The sequence below is a fragment of the Podarcis vaucheri genome (assembly GCF_965113315.1).
Source record: "Podarcis vaucheri genome assembly, chromosome: 10".
Classification (NCBI taxonomy): domain Eukaryota; kingdom Metazoa; phylum Chordata; class Lepidosauria; order Squamata; family Lacertidae; genus Podarcis; species Podarcis vaucheri.
Genome location: NC_138748.1, coordinates 25,524,839 through 25,538,963, shown reverse-complemented (window position 1 = coordinate 25,538,963; position 14,125 = coordinate 25,524,839). Strand labels below are relative to the sequence as shown.

Here is a 14,125-nt window from a genome sequence, read left to right as displayed (position 1 = left end):
TTTGAGAACCAAGGTACCATTGTACAGCTACCAAATTCTGGCCCATTCCACTTCCTCCAAGCTTGTATTGTTTTTAACTGAGTGGAAAGTATGGGCTGGGAGGCAATATGGGATTGCATGCATCCTTTGCCATTAACAACTGTTTGCAGTGAAGGGACATGGCCTCAATTTTAAGTGGTGCTGTGCTACAACTGCTAGACGTAATTGAATAAAACTTTGGACACTTTTCTCAAATAGAAGTTTTTATTAGAAAACCAATATTTCAATGAGATAAAGATAAAACCCTCAGTGAGAAACCATTTTTAATTACTGAATGCTACCATTTTTGCTATGAAGGCAAATTGACATTCTCCACATTTCTCCTATTATTATTAATCTTATTTTCTCACTTTATACTTTTTTCTCTGTGAAATAGATTTATATTTAAAATAGTAATAGCTAACTGCCTGAAAAATGTGATATATGGAAAGTTTTTCAGTAGTGCCTAAGAAATGTTAAATCTGGGCAGAAAAGTCACATTTAATTCATAGATACAGGTCCTTTTTAGTTTCACACACTTCTGTCAATAAAATTAAATTACATACAGTAGTACCTCGGGTTACATACGCTTCAGGTTACAGACTCCGCTAACCCAGAAATAGTACCTTGGGTTAAGAACTTTGCTTCAGGATGAGAACAGAAATCGTGCTCCGGCAGCACAGCAGCAGCAGGAGGCCTCATTAGGTAAAGTGGTGCTTCAGGTTAAGAACAGTTTCAGGTTAAGAACGGACCTCCAGAACGAATTAAGTATTTAACCCGAGGTACCACTGTATTTTAAAATGTATTTCACTTTTATGACCTCAAGTGCCTCAAATTTGGTTTCAAATGTGTCAAATTCTGCATTGTTTTCATCAACACATCAACATATATAATACAATCCACCTGTACTGTCATTATTTGCTTGTTGCAAAAAATGATGAAGTAATTAATAATTCTTACATATTAACACAAAAAGATGCTTTACCTTAAGTTTTCTTGTTAGTGGATTAATACAGCTGACCGTGCCCTCTAGTGGGCAAACAAATGTTTTGGGGCTCTTAAATAAAGCATCTGTAATACATTAACTGTGTGCATGAAATGCTATATTTTGGGGCCTAGTATATAGTGCTCATGGCCCAGTAACCACCTGAATTGTTTATCACACACATAGGTCAAAATATGGCATACAAGGCTGAGTGGTGGTGTGCAACATGCAACAATGCAATGTCTTCTCAAGGAACAGTACACACAGCCTATCATAAACACTATCCACGCTCCACAAAATAACTGACATGGATGTGCAAACTTGGTTGCGTGAAACTCAGCTGAAGTTGTACATATAACTTTGGAGCTGACTAAGGAGACTTTCACACATTCTAAATGCTGTTTCTCAATACTAATCTACAATAACACAGTTGCTGTATTATTACCTCCAGCAGCACCTACTGGGGAGAAGGAAGCTTTCAATCTATCCCTGCACCTACCCACTTATTTGAAATACCTGAGAGCTCTTTATCTGATCCACTCTAAATAAAATTCCCTTCTTCTCTTTAGTCTAGCTTTGCCACTACTATTTAAGCGCAATGTTTAAGCTGCACTGTTGAACTGTAAGGCTCTATCACACATTTTTTTTTTGACATGCTGTTTTTAAAACTATATTTTAAACAATTACCTTAACAAAATCTCTATCCGTTTTCTCCTTCCATTCTTCACCAAACACAGTAGAAAATGAACCTAAAGCTATGAGTTAAAAAGCATTAAAGTTACAATTAAAAATTGTCCATAAACAGCTGTGACAATACTATAGATAATTTGAAAACAGTGTAATTTTGCGGTATTGTGGCCAGCCAATCTTATTCAGTTGCAATATACTTTTCTAGTACCAATATTACAGTTTATTAGAAGTAGCATAAATATTTTTTAAAAATTGTTTTGAGTTATGTCTTCTGCTTGGAGTAGGGTATTTACAACATGGAGAAGAGTGATTTCTTTTGAAGGGCAATAGCCCATTATATCAACTATTCTAAAGCTGCATAAATTGGACTGCTGTTAAGTAGAATGGGGTGTGTGTGTTCTTTTATCAATCCTGAATAATAAAGGAACTACCTGCTATAATTATGCCACAGGCTAAACAAGCCAGGAAGAAGAAAAAATGAGTGAAAAAATCTATGCTGAAGAAGTAAACTCTGCGTTATGAAAATTCTAATGTTGTGCTTAAAAACATTATGCAAATAACATTCAAAGAAACTTGCTTAGTTGCATAAAGCTGTTCATTTTGCTTGCTTTGATCTGAATCTCATATTTGAGCTCTTGCACAAAGTAGAATTTTCTTGAAAGAAACTAGCATGGCAAGAAGGGGATAACTTCAAGCCACATATTTCTTAGGTGCACACAATTCCCTGCATGTTGGTGTTCTCTGTCTACAGTTTCCAGCCTGCCTAGAAACCTGCTTTAAAAAAACCAAGTGGAAATGCAGACACCCAGAAATCTGTCCACATTCAGATCCTACAGTGTATGTAAAGAAGGCATCCTGGTTCCTTTCTAAGTTTAAAAACAGTATTGGCTAAACCAGGGGTTGTCAACCTGGTCCCTGCCACCCACCAGTGGGCGTTTCAGGATTCTAGGTGGGCGGTAAGGGGTTCTATGGCACAAGCTGAATCCTCCTTCCATCGAGCACTGGTGGGTGGCCAAGAATTTTACCATAAAGAAAGATGCATTAGTGGGTAGTAGGTATAAAAAAGTTGACTACCCCTGGACTAAACCCTAAAAGGTTCATTGAACTGTTTAAGATAATCACAGGAATTGATGTGGTTAGTTCCAAGGCTCATCCTATTCTCTGAACAAAGGAATGTTCTATGTGCACAAGAAACTAACATGTGTGAATGGAGTAGTCTCCTTTATTACAGAGAATGGGAAATCTCTGCATACCTGAGCCTTTAGACTGCACTCTTCAAGTCTAAATACTTGATTTTTAGGATCTGGACAACTGACTTATATGCAATGCTGATCAAAGTTTGATAACAAGAAGCTGCATAGAATTCAAATCCTAAAATTTACTCTCTGGAATATGCCTGCAATAGGGAATATTTTTTTAAGGCAGATGTGACCCCCCCAAAATGCATCTCCTATGCTCTCTTTTTGGAGTGATAATAGTGTTATACAGCTATGTTGAAACACACATTTCTCTAGGTACCAGAGTAAAATTTTACACAGGAAGTTTAGTTCTGTCTTCAGCTGGAAGCTGGCCAGCTGCAGACTCTCTGATTTAATCCAAATTGGCCTTTATGGCAGGAGTTCAACATCAAATTCTGTCAGTTTCAATAAATATAATGGCTGTATTCAGATGTCACACTCAACCATAGTTTAGTAAGACTCCACTCTTTTTTCCTCTTCTTCAGCAATGCAGTCTCTTCTCCTTTGGGTGCAGCAGTTAATGCTAACTATGGTTTGTTTAAACTAAACAAGCCAGCTTCATAATTCATGAAGCATGATCCATAATCAAAGTTTCTGTAGTTTGGAGACAACAAGCAGCAGCAAATCTAACCTGGAAGTGGAAGTTTCCTAATTGCTCTTTGTAGCCAAATCAGAAGCAGGGAGAAGGGCAACAGCCCAAGGCTTGCTGCAGCTCATGCATCCTACATTAACCTATGGTTTAGTATGATATCCAAATGTGGCCAGAGGCTGCATACATGTCCTTTTACCAGTGGTTCAAAAGCACATCTCTTCAGCAATTATTCTCACCTAAATCTCTGGCTGCAAGAAACAAATAACCCCCGCTCTCCCCAAAACCCCATTACTTTGTTTATTCCAGTCTTAATAAACACATATTTGGCCACAATCCTTGTTCTACTCTAGACTAACAAAGCAAGACATGATTAACCATTTCAAGGAAACACAAGAGATGCTTGAAATACTGAAACTTGTTTGAAATTCAAACTATTGTGAAATATTAAAGAAAGAAAAGAAAGTTACAAAAACTTGCACAAGTGTGCTATAGAAGCAATGAGACCGGAAGTATCTCGGCAGAAGAACACTGCAGGATACAGATCTAATGGACAAAAAGTGGGTCAGCTTACTGGAGGTAATAGAATCAGCGTCATTTTAACTTTAATGTATCGTCTCACCAGTGACTTGCGAGAACTTTAGGGTCAAGTACCAATCCAAAATATCCCCTCAGTTCAGGGGTTGGTTCCTAGATGAAATTATTGGAATATTGTTTATACGTATTAGGCTGCTATTAATAGCCCTGTCTTGTGCACCTTTTCTCAGAAATGTAGTAACTATTTGTTTAAGTCTGAGGAAAGAAAGAAAATTCTATGTTGGGAATCATTAGGAAAGGGACTGAAAAGGAAATATCCTCTAGAATAACAGTGTTATAGACAATCAAGGATGTGCACCGATCTATCAACACTTAGTCATGGTAGCTAAATGGAATGTACAGATGCATGACTGGGATTCCTCTGAATGTCAGTGGCTGGGAAGAGACACAGTGGTGTTGAAGACTGCTGCCTTCACGGACTTTTGTAGGCATCCCAGAAACATCTGGTTGGCCAGTGCTGAAAGCAGGATGCTGAATCATCAGTCTGATTCAACAGGACTCTTCTTTTGTAGGATTATGAAACAGGTAGGATAGAAGATGGGAAAAGACAGAGCATGCAGAAGGAAAAGAGGAACAAGGAAACAACTCTGCTACATAGTAGTACACTTGCTCATCAAAGGATTATTCAAAGTAGAAACTTACTGTCATCAAATACCCCAGCGTTAGCAAGCAGCAAAGTGATGATTTTGGGGTCCTTGTCAAGCTGCATAACGTGTTTGCTTTCATTTGATAGAAGAGTGCACACATTAATAGCAAAGTCCACTTCATTTGGGAGTCCAGATAACAGAGAAAGCACCAATTTACTATAGTCATTTGGCGAATTAAAGTCCATAGATAGCCCATAACTTTGTCGAAGAAAATCTATTTATAAAGGCAAAAATACATCATTAGCAACAATGTACCTGTATGTTTTTTGTGCCATTTGTCCAACAGAAATCAAGGACAAATGGCGCTACCATTGACTAATTTGTCAAAATTTACCTGACACGCTGTGCTGCTGGTAATTATAGGAAGATGGAATTGCACCTATAGGAAGTTGAGGCTTTGGATTGCCTGGTTGTACCTCATCATCATCCTCTCCAAAGTGATGTACTTTCTCGTACTTTTCTAGATAACTGAAATGAAGAGCAAGGATTTTTCACTACGTAGAACTTCATACTGTACAATCATACAATGCTAAAAAACTGTAAATTGCTTTAATTTAGCATCTCAGTGAAACTTAATAAATTGAGGAATTCTTAAATAAATAGAACACACCCTAGATCCAGACTATTAAGTTCTGATTTGAAGGGCACAATCATATTCCAAAACATCCATAAATGTATTTTATATAGGTTATTCTATAGCATTATATTTTAACTGCATTGCAGACCTTCAAACTGACAATTAAACTTTTGAAAATAAACCAACCCACCCCCACAAACACTAAATGTACATTACAGCAGTTCTACTAGATACACCTACAACTGAAAAACTGAGTATATTTTTTGCAGCTTGCTGGTACCCACAAGCCTAATTTCAGGTACTGGCATCAGGGTCAACGGAATTAGACACAGACTTGAACAAAATCTTCATTGTTGATCACTACCCCCATTGCTTTAATGTTTGGTATTACTTCATACCAACATCTAGAAGGGTGACCAAGATCAGTGTCCTACTTAATGTAAGACATTTCAAAACATTGCCAAGCACACCCAGTCAGCATAAAAGCAAGGATTAGTTCAGATGACCATCAAAATCATTGTTTGAAGAATTAGCAATAAGTCAAAGCTCCATTCTTCACTGCAGAGAATGCGTAGGCAAAGCAGCACCCAGCTGGATTGAACCCCACCACTGCTGATGTCAACCTGAGATGTCAACTGATTGACATGTGAGTGTGGTTTGGGGGAAATGGCTTCATGGGCAAAGACTGACCTGTGAGTCTGAGGTTGCCCACCTCTCCTTTAGAGGATTGGGATGAGATGTCTGAATTGGATCACTATATTTACACCCCCAGTGGTTCAGAGAAAGACTTTGCCCAACAAAGGGATTTCAGAGTTTGTGGAAGACTTTTAGTCAGCAACCCTATGTAGACAGTGACACCCCACCCAACTAAACTCAGTGAGAATTACTTCCAAGTAAATATGAATAGGATCGGGCTCTTAGGATCAAAAAGGTGGACTCGGCCTCTCTCAAGGAAAATTAGTCTCTTGGGGCCCAAGGACTTTCTAAGGCTAGGGCCTTTTAATTATGCCCAGCGAGATGAAGCACAGACTCTTAACACTTGTAAAATGAGCTTCTAGAGAACTATTCCCACCATAAAGTTACCACATTCTTGCTTTAAGAACAGCAACATGCAGAGTACATTTTAAGAGTATTATTTTCCACTTGTACAAATATAAACTTTTACAAAAATGTTTTCAAAGTGGTGATTTCATAGTTGTGGCAAATATGAACAAAAAACATTTATTTTACAGATTAATTCAACTTGTCTCCCACTCACGCTCAGAGTGGTCTATGGGGACTTCCAAAGAAGTCTCCCATCGAGGAAGACCAAACACTTTCCTTGCTAAAAAGTGTGCTCTTTTAATAACCATTTCTGGTCTAGCCAGCCACTTCAGAATCCCACTCAACTCAACCTTACTCTGTTTAAGCGAAGAGAGTAGTAATATGTTCCTGAGTCACATATACAATTACTAATATGTGGAAACATTAGCATCCCCTTATCCTGTTTCCAGACAGTGAATATATGTATTGTATTTTTTCTATTTTATAGTTCTATCCAACAAACCTCAATGGAGTGAGAATACACCTGCAGCAGCATACAAAAGAAAAAAAGGGAGCAGCAACTGAACCACTTAAAACAAGAATTCAAACATACTAAGCACAAAATGGAGAGCAAGGATATTAAAAAAAACAAAACAAAAAACTATACAAAGGCCTTTCTATAGCAGAAACAACAATTCAAACTCAAAAGCCTTTCTAAAAAGGGAAGTCTTGGCTAATTTGCCAAATCTCGTAAAGGAGCTGGCAGGTGCACTTCTCTAGAAACTAAAAAAAGGGGTGGGGGTAGGGGAAGCCACACAGAGAAGATCTAAGATCTAACTGCTCTCATTTTGCTTCCATGAACCAAGGACCTTCTGAAGATGCCAGATAATGTGAGGAAATGTCATCCTGGGCCCAGATTGTTTAGTCAAGACTTCTGAAACCTGCTGATGCGCTGGCTAAGCCAGCCTTCCCCAAAGGCTGCACTGGCTACGACTGCTGGAAGTTGTAGCCCAAAACATCTGGAGAACATTAGGCTGGTGTCAGTACTGGTTTGAGGCAGTTCACAAATTACAGGGGAAATCTATGGTGCACATTTTCACAACTGGCATCATGAGATATCTCCAAGGCAGTCTAGTGAAAAGTCTTACAGCTACTTTTTGCAACAGTTATGGTTTCACAACACACAAAAGACATGGAGCATGTTACAGTTGTGCAGCACAGAGAATGTAATTCTTGATGATTTATTATTATTATTAATTTATTGGCTCGGGGCACAATATAACAGGAACATTGCCTACACAAACTTCGGTGAAATAGCAGCTGAGCTCCAATGCAAACTTACAATCATTTTGCATTCATGTGGCAAGCATTCCTGGTGGATTAAGCCCTTGCCCTCCTAATTCTGCCCCTTCCACTCTGAATTTTGTCTTAGCCAAAGCAGAGGGCGAGTTTTGTGCAAGCATTTTTATCATCAAAAGGCAAACCATTTTATTTACTTAAACTACTTATATACTGGTTTTCATGACAAAGCTCTCCCAAGGCAGTCTGCAGAAGTTAACTAAAGCCTTAAATCAATTTAAAAAACAGAAATAAAGTAGTATTACACAAACTAAAAACAACTATACTTTAAATCTAACTCACATCACTAATAGAATGCAAATTGAAGTTTTAAAGTAAATTTAAAAAGTAACAAATACATCTTATACATCTTTTGGGATCTTTTTTTAAAAAGAAACTCAGAGTCTGGGGCACCTGCACAAGGGCACCAATAGAAGCCTTTACCAGTGCCATGGCACCCGCCAGGTTGGCGACCCCTGCTTTAGAGATTTGACTATATGTTCAGTGTTTGCTATATAAAACATAGAGGCATCCTTTACAGTAAAATAAAATATACCACACAAATCTATTATATTCCCCCTTTTTAAAAAAAATATGTAAGTGATATGTGTCTAATCCTCCGATGAAAAGCTCCTGCACACATCCTGCTTCTAAAACCAAACTAGATTACAGTGGAAGTAGTTACCCATTTATGTTGTGGCATTAAGGAAACTGTATTTTAGCTGTCTCTGCGTTAGCATCAGTGATTGATTTCCCTACAGTCCACACTCTACCACAAGCTACAACATTTCTGAATTTTGCTTTGCAAAGTTATGTTTGAGCAGATTTCTCATTTGTTTTTCTACTCCATTAATTGACTGTATTCACATTTTTCTATGTTTAAGGTTATCGACAGGTTCAAAACATTAGGGTAGTATCCACCACTGTGCAAGCAGCATTCCACTAACACAACAGGATTTCCTTTTCCTTTCTTTTTGTGGGCTCCCAAAATCTGTTCCAGACGGTTCCCCAAGCAGATTATGAGGGTGTATGGGGATGCACACAGAAGAGGAAATTAGGAAGAAGTTTGGCATCAATGAAGGGTAGTATTTCAATGTGAGTAGGAAAATGAGAGTACCTCTATCTATCTATCATATTTATATCTTTTATACGCACATATTCATAATTTTAAAACTTCAAACTCCCTTTCGAATACTGAAAAAGTAAACAATTCTTTTTTAAAGGTTAAATTACAGCTTTCCACTTTTCTGTTGGAAGAATACCTTCTTCAATTTCATTCTGTATTACAATATAGAAAAACAAATCATCCTCTAAAAATAAACAGGTGTGTTTTTAACTCATAGCTCCATTAATTAAAATTGGCTTGCCCATAATTAAAATCAAGCACAGTTTAGAGTGCAATCTTACATGGGACAGGGTCTAAGTCTCTCTGTGGGGGGGGGGGCGGTTAGCTCCATATTCTAATCGTTTTCTAGGCTTTTAAAAATGCAATGTATTGTTTAAATTGAGGGCAGTCACCTGTCCTTTTGTTCTCTGTAAAGCACAATTGAATACAGTGGTCCCAACTGCTATGGACCAAAATTTATTAAACTTAAAATAATAACATAATTAAATAAAAACTGTGCACTGTAAAAAAGCTTGAGGGTCCTGAAGCCACAGAGATGGCTTTAGTTTTGCTGCAACTAAGAATATAAAATTCTTTAGGAAGAGGGCAGGGTGGGGGTTGTTTTTTTAAAAAACCTTTTAGGAGGCTAAAGTATGATAAAATTCAAAAAGACTTTAGATAGAAATTATTTGCAGAATGAGGCTGAAAATTTTTCCTTTCATGGGACTCTGCCAGAAACAGTTTGGTTACCTTCAGAGTGAACAGACATACCTGCCCTAGCAGAGTACATGCCTGCAAGCTCAATTTTCATAGGTAACGGGTGTGCCCTGCCTTGGCTATAAGCCTGCAGGGTGGGCATGAGAACCTGGGACAACTTTGCTGCTCTCGTATGGTCTGGGATTAGAATTCTGGCTTTGCCCCCAGAATTAGTTCTGGGACTAAATCAGCTTTTGCCTGCTGCTGAACCCTGCTTAAATAAAAGTTCTTCTCTTTCTCTCAAGCAAGAGCCTCTGCCATTGTGTCTGGGGCATGAGCTAGGATAGCATGGGCTACAATAAAGCACTCTATGATTTAGAACCCAAGGAAGGACTTTATAGTTTAAAAACCATGGAATATCACAACCCAGAGTACTACAATCTTGGTCTTGTAGAAAACTCATTTTAACACTGATGCTATTAATGGCATGCAAGCTATAGGACAAAGCTTTCCTATAAATCTCATCTGTTAATTCTCAGAGTAGCTAAAACATCTGTGCCCAGAGAACAGAGAATTTCCATTCTTGATATCACTAGTGCAATAAAGGCTGAAAACATGTACAAAGAGGGTTTTTAGAATGAATGTACACTAGCAGTACTGTTAGCTGTCCAATGCAAGCATAACAAATCAAAATAATACTGCAGCTACTTAATTTAATGTTTTAAAGTATGGCTTCAATGGGAAGCAGCCAAAAGAAATACACCGCTATACTACTTGGGGGAATGCTGAGATGGAGAAATGTTTTGGCTCGAACTAGAACCATTTCAATAGAAAGAAAAAGTGTTGCATTTAGCATATGGGGAGAGTAGAAGCAGCTATTCTAAACCAAGCAGCTATCTCTACTATCCAACTCTGTTTTCCATGAGATACTCATGACTATTGATGAATCAAAAGGTGGCTGATGATCCAACCTATTTTAACTTAAATTCAAATGGTCAAGTTCCATAAGGGAAACTACTGTATCTAATATGAATTCAGGTCAGATTTGATAGAAAACTGGTTATCTTACACTGAGCAATTGAAAAGAAATTGGTAACACTATGGTGCTAAGGCATCAACAATTGGCAGCCCTTGGGTAGTGTGTCATGTGGTCTCCCTATTGTCAACCCCAGACAGAAGAGAATGATACAGGGCAGCAGCATCTGTGACAATGAAACTTGGTAGCAAACTATGGGACTTTCCCCCTCCTTATCACAGCGGTCCTCTGACAAAATTACGTTTCTGACCAGAGTCCCAGGCCTTTAATAAAAGCAAAGAGCAGTAGCGTCTTAATGACTTGGGAGAGATTTGAGGTGGGGTGTGGAGTCTAAGCACGCACGCACGCGCACGCGCGCACACACACACACACACACACACACTCTCTCTCTCTCCTTACAATAAAGAAAAGGAGTTATGTGGCTGAACGTTATCCTGATGCTTACTATTCCAAATGATTGCAAATAAATTGCAAACTTATTTCTCTCTTGTACATTAATATATCTTCTATAATAAGTTAATTTAGACAATAGTGCTATTTTCTGAATTGTATAGCAGGTTATGATGTATAGAGTGACGTGTAAGTTATTACTTGTTTGATTTACAGTGAAGGTTATTTGAAGCAGCGACAGCAAAGAGAGAGGGAGAGAGAGAACGAAAGACAATCTCTTGTTTCTTCATAGACCACTGAACTGGCATGAAGCATATGGGGGCAGCTGAGTCCAAGTTTAACAGATTCTTTCATCATGACAATGGCAGAGCACGGGGGTGGGAGAGGACTTTAAATGTTAAGTAGCAATCAATTTTTAAACTGTCTAAATTAAGAGTTTACGATAATGCAATATTGAATAAAGAAATGATCTCCGTGTTGTGCTGTTCTTTTGTTCTGGTACCACATGGCAGAACAAAACAAATGACTGAAAAATGAAACAAGTATCACTTTCCCAGATTTTTGCTGGTGTATAAATAGCATAACGCAAAGCAATCAAACTACAACCTTCATACATACCATTTTAAAAACCAAGTGACTTAGTTCTGTTTATTGTTCATATCATATAAAAAACACCGGAATTCATTCAGTCTTTAACAAAGTGAGAATAAGTCAAAGGCTGCTCTCTACTGGAAAAATTACAAAATTGCTACATTACCTACTTTGCTAGAGAGTAAGAGAAAAAACAACAGCCCTCAAGCAAAAGAGGAAAACGTGTAAAATACAAAATACATGCAAGGTGATTTTTCAACAAGTATTATTCCCAAGACAGATCTGTCAAGAATAGAAATATATTTCTTTCAATTACAGTTGTAAATGAAAGTCATGTTTCTGACTTTCTTTGTTCACTCAAATGAATTAGCCAGATGTAGCAAAAGAGAGGCCAATCTTTCATCATAACTGCTGCAGCCACTCATGAGCTCTAAACTCCATCTATGATTACCTCCTGCCTACTGAAACAAGTTTCTTAAAAGTACAGCATGTGTAGGGATAACACCCCTCTTCTCAGAAACCCAAACACTGAGCTATGGAGCTGGTGAGTTAGCTGTCTACTTCTGGGGGAATTAACAATCCCACTGATAGCTGTCTTTTAATGGCTACAAAGCAGGATACAAGTTTTTTAAATAAAGTGACATCTTTTGAAGGCAGGGAAAAAACAAACTAAAACAGTCTTATTTAACAAATTTTTTACTTCTCCAATAAAAATATTATAAAGGAAAACATTAACATTGTTTCTTCCCTGCTATCAACTGAACTTTATTCAGACAATGGCTTTGTCAACATGACTTACGATTCCTTTCAGGAAAGGCAGGTTTCTTGCTTATGTTTCTATATATCAAACTTAAACACAGTCATTTCCAGAAGGGTAGCTGTGTTAATCTCTCACAGCAAAAACAAAAGAAAAGTGTGGAAGCTTATGTCATGATAAATGTGTTAGTGCCACAAGACTCTGGTGCTTTTGCTACAAATAGTTTATACAGGACCACAAATGCAAAGCAACACATATTATGTGATGCTACTGCAGGAAGTGCCAGTTTCTGAAGGTTTTGGGAGGAGAATGAGATTCTTGGATTGGCGGAGCACGCAGAGACTAGTCCAGAGTGGGCAAGGCTTCCTTGCCAAATCCAAATTCCAAAACAATGGCTACCAGAAGTCTATAAACAGGGCTAGCTCAACATTTTTGCTGCCTAAGGCCAAGGACATGATAATGCTTGCCTCCAGGACACTGCAAGCTGAATTTTTGTTCAGCCTAAGAGATAGGGCAGCATTCTCTGTTATAGCCAAGGTCAGCAGGCTACCTTAAGGGGTGCTGGGCAACCCATGTGGCACACAGTTCTGTCCATTTTCCCTAGGAGTTGTCTTCTGAAACAGCCACATCCTTCTGCTTGATAGTAGGGCCAGCCTTGACTATGTAATAAAAAACCTTTATTGCTTTATTATTAAGACACTTTTGCCCTGAAGTTATGGAATGAAGCTAAACACGGATATATGTTCAAAGTATCCAGTATAATATTTTAAATACAATTTTTTAAATATCAAATACAATATTTTAAATATTTAAGTTAGATTTTTTAAAGACTTTAAAAAGTTTCCCTTTTAGTTCTAAATCCATAGTAACAGTTATCAGAAAGCATCAATGAAGGCCTATCATACAAAAGCAACAATAATGTTACACTAAGATCATAAATCACAGGAGTGGAAGGAACCACAAGGTTCCTAGTTCAGTCCCCTGCAATGCAGAAATTGTTCACCAAATGTGGGGCTCAAACAAGGAGTATGTGAACTAGGTCTCATAACCAGCTACCGTATTTTTCGCTCTATAACACGCAGATTTTTTCTCCTAAAAAGGAAGGGGAAATGTCTGTGCGTGTTATGCAGCGAATGTGTGGTCCCTGGAGCCGAAAAATCGGGCAAAAATCAAACCGCGCTTCAGGGAGAAGGGAAACAAACCTGAAAAGAGGAAGTGGGTGCTTTCCTGCATTCTGCCTCAGGGTCTTACTGCCCACCCTCTCTGTTTCGTTGCTGTGTTTGCTCAAACGGAACAAAGAGCAGGGAAAGCCCCTCCCCTCCAGGCAAGCAGAGAGGAAAGCAGAGTGTCGGCTCCTTCCTCTCTGTGCTCCGGTGCTACTGAAAACATGCAGGTGGGAGAGAGAGAGAGAGAGAGAGAGAGAGAGAGAGAGAGAGAGAGCGCTGGCTGGCTTGGGTGGGTGCGTGGGGGAAACTTTTGCCTTCCTTTCCTCCCTCCCGTTATACCCCATTCCTGCATTCTTAGCCCTTCTGTGTTTTCCCTTCCCTCCCCACTTAAAATGTGGTTAAAAAGCATGGATCCACATGGATCCTCAGGATTTTTGCACTGGGTCACCCCAAATTCACCATCAGAGCACATAGCATGTCCATGGCTACAGCCTGCCCCCCCAAAATCATGCACCCACTGTTGCCTGGGGCTGCAATGGTGCAAAAACGTGGTTACATAGCATGGATCCACATGGATCTTTGCATTGGGTCACCCCCCCCCCAAAATTCACCATCAGAGCACATAACATGTCCATGGCTACAGCCTGCCCCCCCCCAAAATCATGCACCCACTGTTGCCTGG

The 14,125-nt window shown here is 38.7% G+C and overlaps 1 protein-coding gene across 3 annotated transcripts in view; it reads right to left on the bottom strand.

Moving 5' to 3' along the window:
- ARID2 (AT-rich interaction domain 2) overlaps positions 1-14,125 on the bottom strand; it is a 102,386-nt gene that overhangs the window by 33,641 nt on the left and 54,620 nt on the right. For all 3 annotated transcript variants that reach the window (XM_082239415.1, XM_082239417.1, XM_082239416.1), the window contains 3 exons: positions 5,099-5,232; positions 4,760-4,978; positions 1,691-1,758 (listed from right to left, as the gene is read on the bottom strand). In XM_082239415.1, coding sequence (XP_082095541.1) covers positions 1,691-1,758; positions 4,760-4,978; positions 5,099-5,232 — 421 coding nt within the window. The remainder of the gene's footprint in view (positions 1-1,690; positions 1,759-4,759; positions 4,979-5,098; positions 5,233-14,125) is intronic.